The sequence below is a fragment of the Cajanus cajan genome, chromosome 10 (genome assembly GCF_000230855.2).
Source record: "Cajanus cajan strain Asha chromosome 10, NIPB_CcT2T_4, whole genome shotgun sequence".
NCBI classification, from domain to species: Eukaryota; Viridiplantae; Streptophyta; class Magnoliopsida; order Fabales; family Fabaceae; genus Cajanus; species Cajanus cajan.
This window is the reverse complement of record NC_138526.1, coordinates 25,505,553-25,514,480: the sequence shown is the minus strand read 5'-3', so window position 1 is coordinate 25,514,480 and position 8,928 is coordinate 25,505,553. Positions and strand designations below refer to the sequence as shown.

The following is an 8,928-nucleotide window of genomic DNA, read 5'->3' as shown; positions in this document are numbered from 1 at the left end:
AAAGGTAATCTAAGTCCAAGTAATGTAATAGGGTTATTATGCGTATGTACCTTATGTGCTCCTTTTCCTTAATTTTATATTGTCAAAGACATTATCTTTATTAATAGATAATTATGAATAACATTAATTATAGCACAATCTTTAATAGAGATTACAAATACATTAATTGTAACCCAACTTTTAAAAATTACATCATCCATCTCATAATAAATGTCATTCTATATTATTTTATTTAGATTAAAATAAACTAATAAATCAACGAAAGAAAATAATATTTTATAAAAATAACTTTGTGATTAATTTTCTCTCCTATTAACAAAGTAACACCATAATCAATTTCTAAAATATATTATGAGAATAAAAATAATTAATATTTCAATAAAAAATTAATATGAGATTTATTTTAAAATTTAATTTTTTTAAACACGATATTTATTATGACAAAGTTCTTACGTGCTACGTGTTAGTTTTAACTGGTTTTGATGGGCACAAGAAATCTGACCATGCCAAATTATGGTGGCATCCAGCTCACAATGGTCAAATAGCAATTTGGCCTTATCCGGAATATAACAGTCGGGTAGCTAGTAGCTATTCAACGTATATATCCGATACAACTACGTTTTGGGTCGATCGTCCTTTTTATTTCCAAATTTCTCATAAAATTAATTAACCATTGCATAGTTTCTTTCAGCACAAAGTCGTCATTCTATGATTATTGATTAGAGAAATTACATTAAAAGCAAAACATCAAAATATTTAGAGTCGACCAATTAAGCTTATAATTAATTAAATTCTATTATTGAAATTGTACCTGACCTAGGATATTTCGGTAAATTTGTTGCTTCTCTCATGTCTTCATCTTCCATCTCCTTGACCAAGGGAAAAATAAGATACTTGTATATAGGATGGTAGCCGACTAGGCCGAATACCTGAATTCCCGACCCAACCGACCCGACCGACCCAATTAATTATCCCGAGACTACCGACCACTCGCTACCTGAACCGAACATGTCGGTGTGCTCGGCCGAGTGGCGAATTTATGTTAGGGCAATTAAGGAGACATTAATTAATGTAATGTACCGGTTTAGTCCCCTAATTTTTCGGGGCCCAGTCCTTAATCACGGCCCAATAAGAGTCACTATAAATAGGACATCAACGAGGTATGTAACCAACTTTCAACTACTGCATTTATTATGCCGAGCACTTACTTGAGCGTTGGAATGTCTTTGCAGGTACTCCCCCCTCTCACTTCGGACTGCTCGGAAAGGAATGAGAAGACCTAGACCCAAGACCCGACCCGCAACAGAAGGACAAGTAAAGTGTGTATCCTAACACAGGAACATTTGGCGCCCACCGTGGGGCCGAAGAGACGTTTTCAGCCCCTTTTTAAATACGACTGAGACCGAGATATAGTAGTAACACGCAAAGGACCTTCGACATCGACTCAACCGATCTCTAACCCCGAGAACAATCCTGTCATGACCGGCCAAGAACGATACCTGTACGGAATGCCTCAGACACAATCGGAGCCTGTGATACAAGAGGTCCGGTCGGACGCCGACCGAGCCCAGCCCAGCCCGGCCTCCACAATGAATTCCGCGCGTTGCGCGAGGATATGGCAACAATACGTAGACAGAGAGAAGCCGATGCTAGGGAGTTGGCTGAACTGCGTTGACAGAACGTCGAGCTCCGAAGTCTGAACCAAACCTACGTGCCATCCACTCCCACACTCCTAGAGGAGTCAGCCTATCATGCCCCCACCGACCAAGTCACCCGAACATCAGTTACCTCTTTGATAGGCAACAAGGCCGACACCACCACTCACTCCCTAAGACACCCTTTCTCTCGAAGGATAATGGAGGCAACCCTGTTAGACCATTAGAAGAGCCTTCCAATCGAGAAGTGCGATGGGTTTACCAACCCCGAGGAGCACTTGAACGTTTTCCTGACACAAGCGACCCTCTCTACTCAAGATGACTCGGCCTTGGCCGGATATTCCCCACATCGTTGAAAGGGAGGGCTCTGAGTTGGTTCACGCGATTACCGAGTTCTTCCATCGATTCGTTTAATGAGTAGTCGTCCCAATTTACGCTGCAGTTCGCGACGAGCAAACCGTACAAGACGACCTCGTTAGCACTGGCGGGGTTCGCCAAGAGAAAAAATAAAGCTTGAGAAGCTTCATGGACCGATTCAACAAGATTGCCATGGAAATCAGTAATCTCAACCCGGTCGTGGCACTGGACCGGTTGAGCACCGCCCTGAGGCCGGGGCCTTTCGTCAACAGCTTGTGTAAGAAACTGCCCGGTGATATGAATGATCTCCGACGCTGAGCCGAGAAGTATATGCAAATGGAGGAGCTGGCGGAGACAAGAAATCAGGCTAGGGCCGAAGAGGGTTACAGCTGAAAAGAATCTGGTCGAGAGCCGACAAGGAAGACGAATGCCGAGCCCTCAAATACTCGTCCTCCAAGAGGACCACGCTACATAGCGTATACCCCCCTCAACGCGAGTAGAGCCAAGGTAATGGAGCAGGCCCTCGCCTCGGAGATCCTTGCAATGCCGAAAAGGGAGAACACTCCCCCTAGAGCAGACAAAGCCAAAACGTGCCGACCTAGCCGACCTAACTAGTCTTCTTTTTGGGATCGAGCAAAGGACATGTAAAGTGTGTATCCTAACACAGGAACAACTTGCAAAAAAAGAAAATATTCTAATGTTCAAATCAATTTTTGGAAATGGAGATATCAATATTAATCAATATTGACAATTATGAGAACGTACCTTTTTATTCTTAATTGTCTTTATTTATATTAATCGTAATGGATTTAGACCCACAAATTAACAAGTATATGAGAGGATTCATTAGTGTTAATATTTGTAATATCAAATAATACAGGTCTTTGTAATGAATCGAGGACTTCTTGACTTAACCTTTGTGTGTAATTATGTCGAAAAGTTTCAAATTTCTCTTTCTAATGTTAGTACTTATACCAAGTTATGGAGTCTATTAGGGTTTATAAAGTTTACAAACCAGATGTTTTATTCATAATATTCTGCCAGTATAGAAATATAGTACTTTCTTTCACTATACAAACACTGCATTCGAAATGCACATGCACACACTATTAGACAACATTACATCTTAGTACAATCAGTGGGCTTAAAGGACACAGTCTTCTTGAGCAAATCAAATCCAACCATGTGGTTCGTTTGTGCTATGTTTCCGAAGATGGAATCGGCTATCACTGGGGCGAAAGCAAAACATGTTTCATTATCAGAGACACTAACAAAAGTGTTTAAAGAGTTCAACACAACGTCGGCGCCAGAAAAATGTGCTGTAACAAGTGGGGCTTCAAATGTTTCATTTGATGGAATCTTGTAACAAAGGCTTAAAAATTGTTCTGGGCTATGATCACGTTCCATTTTTATCTGTGCTGGTACTTCTGACTCTAGTTTGGCGTAAAATTTTTTTGGCAAAAACGTCAATGTGGTTCCTGAATCGATTATGATGTTACCCTTAGCATCATTTGAGGTTGAATTATCTATGAGCTCTATTCTTTTGGACCCAACACTCATTCCCTCCAATTTAAGGTAATAATATGTGTCAACGGATCCACGTATAATTGGAGTAGTGACTGTTCCAGAACCAGCCACCACAGCTTTTTCTCCAAAATTTATCTTACTTGCGCCTTTGGATTCAAAGGATGGTACCAAGCAATAGGAGAATTTGAAATCAACTGAATGACCTATTTGGGTCATAAGTGAGATACCACCACCTCCTAGCCCAACAATACCAGAGCCTTTAGGGTCAAATTTACCACCATTTGTGAACCCACAGCCAATTGCAATCTTGGGAAATGCAACAGAGGAACCTAATTAAAAAGAAATATAAACAAAAAAAATAAATTAACAGCCATTAAATAAATGAGGTTGGGAAATGCAATCGGGTATCCTAAAATGAAGCATAAGCAAAATAATAATAATAATAATAATAATAATAAAATTTAATGCTCCCTTTTATCACAATGATATAGTTTAAGACTTTAAGGATTGTATATATAGATTAAGAGCAACAATAAGTATATCAAATTTTTATATAATTTTATTGAAATAGTATCACTCTTTCAATAAATATATTACTTTTATTTGTGATGATTGAATAATTTATATGAAAATAATTTAAAGAAAAAAATAATGAATATTATATTGAAAAATGACATTGATCACTTTCTAAAAGCTTAAACAGGAATCTATGTGGGACAAGAGGAATACTAGCCAACAAATAAATGAAGTTGATAGACGTTATTAAAGAATTTTTAAAAAATTATAAAAATATATATTTAATAGTTTATTTTTGTATATGAATAATATTTTTTTAATGTTTAAAAATTAATAATTAATGATTAATATATATTTATGAGGATATGATTTTTGCTAATCAAATATCGTGAAAATCAAACTTACGACCATCAAGTCAATTCTTCATATCTTAAGACAAACTTTATAATCACTAGGTCAATATATTTTGTTATCTTAATACTTAATGCATAATTATGATTTTCAATTAATAGTTTAATGCATCTAAAAAATGATTAATATTTTTAGTTTTCAATGTAATATTAATTTTTCCCCTAATTTGACACCCATAATTTTTATAAATAACACAATTAAAATTAATACATTTATTGAGAGCGTTAGATTATTTTAGTAAAAATGTATAAAATAAATTATATATTTATCATTATTCTTAATTTGTATGTAAAAATCTTGAATTCATTACAAAATAATATCACATATATTGACATACAAAAAATATCATTATATAGATTAATATATGTAAGTATAAATCTATATGACATATATTTTCATAAAATTTTAAAGTTAATTTTGAATAAAGTTTAATAGCATATATTGTATATCATCATAGTTTATACTTACACTTTTTAACAATATACTAACATATATTGTATTTATATACAGTAAAGGTATAAGTAATTTTAATGACAAATATTATACCATTTTAGGGTATAAGTCACTATAAGACAATTTTTTATAGTGATTATATTATTTTAGAATGGAGGGAGTAATTAACAAATAAAAATTGAGAAAAAAAATATAATTATGAAATTGTCGCATACATTATCTTTAACGCAGTGAATAATGATCTTTTATAATAACTTTGATTTCCGGTAAACAGAACTGGTAAGGAAACTCTTGGTATGAGTCAAAACTAAAAGAAAATAATTATGAACAAAAAAATCCATAAAGGTATTTAATAAATGAAGCCATTTGAAAATTTTGACTCCGTGAGACATTAATTAACAAATTGAAAGCATTAATAAACATTAAATAATAATTAAATAGGAGTATGAAACATTTAATGTTTTTAAAGAAAATAATATTAATGCTGCAATAAAAAACCAAATAATATTAATTAACATTGATTAAATAAATAGTTTTAAAGGTTATAAAAATTAACTCCATTCTCAAACTGATTGTCGTTTCAACATTTACAAAATTTCTAAAATTATTGATATTATCAGTTGTCAATGTAATATTAATATTCTACCTAGTTTAGCTTTCATAATTTTTTTAATTAACACAATTAAAAATAATATATTTATTAAGAGAGCAAGATTATTTTATTAAAATTGTGTTGTTTTCATTATATATTAATAAAAAAATGGTAGGAATTAAATAAATGACACCTTTAAATATTATTGGATTTGTTTTAATCACTATGCTGTAATTTTTTTTTTTTTAATTTTCAAAATTGATAGATTTAAAAAGAAATCGAAATCCGCGACTTTCAATTGGCAGTTGTATTAGTTTTACAAATATGGTTTTACCTTTGTTTTTCTTTTTCTTTGTTAAATGAATGTGTTAGTTGAAGAAACATTTTTTATTATATTTCTTTTATAAAAGTAGCAATGGGTATGACTTACCTTTTTCTTTTGGTTTTTACTTTTCACTTTACGTTAAAATAATATTTTATGTAATTCCTTTTTTTAAAACAACGAAGTGCTTCACTTGTAATTTTTAAGTTGATATTGTGCTTGTGTTAAAAGTCGTATTTGACAGAGACGACTCACTCAATTTCTAACATGTTTTTAAGAATTGCCCATTTGAGAATTCTTAAACATGTATATATATATATATATATATATCACTTGTAAAAAAAACATATTATGAGAATATCAACTCCTAAAGACAATAATTAAAAGAGAAAGAAAGGTAAAATATTCCCAACCTCTAGTAGAACCCAACGTGAGTGTTTCAAACGCAATATTTCCTCGTGAATATGATCTATCACCGTATTCAACATCGTACTTGCACCTGGGATCTCCATTGTGTTGGCAAATGGTTTCCTTCAGTGATCGACACAACGAGGAATTACAAGAAACGGACTTGTAAGACGAGGATTTGGCCGAGTCAAACAAGGGAGTCGTTTGGTTGTAACACTTTTTGCAAGGCTTGCATTGCAACCAAACAAGGTCACTCCCCGTGTCGGCAATGCCCATCACCTCAAACGGCGGCGTTCCGATGGAGTACTTCATGAGGTACTCTCCATGGCTGAGTGATATCACAGACTGTGGTGGCTTTCGTGAAGCCTTTGATTTTGAGTAGAAATGGTTCACGCGGTTGATGGAACGGTGAAAAGCGTTGTGAAGTTGTTGGAAAGGGGTTTCGGAGGGGTTGTAGAATGGAGAGTTTGGAGAGTCTCTGTGAATGAGTTGCACACTGAACCCACCTTTAGGTGTATGAGAGAAACAAAGAGTTGCTAATGTGAGTGTCAAGAAAACAAAGAGGGTATTGGGATGAGAAGCCATGTTGTGAGTTGGTTGAAATGTTGAATAAGATGTTATGTGTAGTATTATATATATATATAAAGTAAGGGAAGTGCCTTTGTATATATTCTTTAAATAAATAGAGATAATTGGTCTGTTTGTTTAAGTATAAAAAGAAGGTTAAAATATTTTTTTATTTCTTATAATTTTATTTATTTTATTTTTTATTTTTTATAATTTAAAATAAGTTTTTTTAGTTCATATTTTAAAAGAATATTTTTAATCTTTTTAATTTAAAAAATATTTTTTTAGTTCTTATATTTTTAATTTTGTAATCCTTTTAGTTCCTATTGTTAATTTTTTTTTGTAATATTCTTTGTTTTGTATTGATTGTAAGTATAAGAAGTTAAAATTTTTATCTTACATTATAAGAACTAAAAAGAATTGTAAAAGATAAATAGAAACACTGTAAAAGTCTATTTTAACTATAGGGAATAAAAAATGATAAAATAAGTAAAATTATACGAGCTAAAAAAAATATTTTTACTAAAATAAAAGTTTTTCAAATATTTTTTTAAAATAATTAAACAGGTATTTTGTTTTAAAATAAAGAAAATAATTCTTTTAAAAATAAGAAGTGTGAAAACCAAGTTAAAAAATTGAAAAAAAAAACACTTAAATTATTAAAAAAAAATACAATAACATGATTATAAAAATCAAAAGTACTGTTTTTTTAAAAAAATTATATAAATAGGCTAAGTAGACAAAAGTACTGTTTTTTTAAAAAAATTATATAAATAGGCTAAGTAGACGTTAAAGTTGGTAAATTGTAGTGAGAGTATGTGTGTTATTTGTGATAATTATACGATTATATATATATATATATATATATATGTGTGTGTATACGATTATATATATATATATATATATGTGTGTGTGTGTGTGTGTGTGTGTGTGTGTGTGTGTGTGTGTGTGTGTGTGTGTGTGTGTGTGTGTGTGTGTGTGTGTGTGTGTGTGTGTGTGTGTGTGTGTGTGTGTGTGTGTGTGTGTGTGTGTGTGTGTGTGTGTGTGTGTGTGTGTGTGTGTGTGTGTGTGTGTGTGTGTGTGTGTGTGTGTGTGTGTGTGTGTGTGTGTGTGTGTGTGTGTGTGTGTGTGTGTGTGTGTGTGTGTGTGTGTGTGTGTGTGTGTGTGTGTGTGTGTGTGTGTGTGTGTGTGTGTGTGTGTGTGTGTGTGTGTGTGTGTGTGTGTGTGTGTGTGTGTGTGTGTGTGTGTGTGTGTGTGTGTGTGTGTGTGTGTGTGTGTGTGTGTGTGTGTGTGTGTGTGTGTGTGTGTGTGTGTGTGTGTGTGTGTGTGTGTGTGTGTGTGTGTGTGTGTGTGTGTGTGTGTGTGTGTGTGGGCTTTTTGACCTCAGTAAATTAAAAAAAATTAAAAATACACGAAATAAATTAAAAAAAAACTAATTACCGAAATAGGTGATTTTGGACAAGTCAGCACACACGTGGCACTGAAAATGCCTGGGGGTGGGCGTTTTTTAGAAAACGCCTCCCCCCAGGCGCCATGTAAGCTGATGTGGCACGGTCAAAAGAAAACGCTGGGGGGAGGCGTGTTGTACACGTGGCAGAAGATTGTTGATGGCGCCCCACCCCCAGGCGCCAAGTGTGCTGATGTGGCACACACTGAAAGCGCCTCCCCCCCAGGCGTTTTGCCATGTGTGGGTGAGAAAATGCCCCCTGGGCGCCTTGTACACACATCAGTACAGATTTACAAAAACGCCTGAGGGCCAGGCGCTATCAAATTAGTTAAATGTATTGGGTTGCACAAGATTCATTTGTTCGGTTTGTGGTCCAACGTATTTTTTGTTTGGTGGTCCAGGTGCTTCAAGTAAGTAAGGGTTTTTAAATATTTGTAAATTTAAATTTTAAATTTTATGTTCTATGTATGTATCATTGTTAGGTTTGTATAGTAGAGTGGTATAAAAATTAAAAGATAATTTTTTTTTTAGTTTGAAGTTGAAAACGAGAATGAAACACCTGGAACGGGCTGTTCTGAGAAAGCACGTATTCAGAACGGGCCGTTCCTGTTTTTAAAGAAAGGTTGGTAAGATTTGGTTTGGAACGGCCCGTTCTCTTTTTAGAACAGGGCGT

The 8,928-nt window shown here is 33.8% G+C and overlaps 1 protein-coding gene across 1 annotated transcript; it reads right to left on the bottom strand.

The window, feature by feature from the left end:
- Positions 1-3,009: 3,009 nt before the first annotated feature.
- Positions 3,010-6,988, bottom strand: LOC109806608 (aspartic proteinase CDR1). The gene is made up of 2 exons (XM_020369065.3): positions 6,247-6,988; positions 3,010-3,868 (listed from the first exon to the last, which is right to left on the bottom strand). The coding sequence occupies exons 1-2, from the start codon at positions 6,824-6,826 to the stop codon at positions 3,132-3,134; spliced, it is 1,317 nt and encodes a 438-aa protein (XP_020224654.2). The 5' UTR covers positions 6,827-6,988; the 3' UTR covers positions 3,010-3,131.
- Between the last annotated feature and the right edge of the window lie 1,940 nt (positions 6,989-8,928).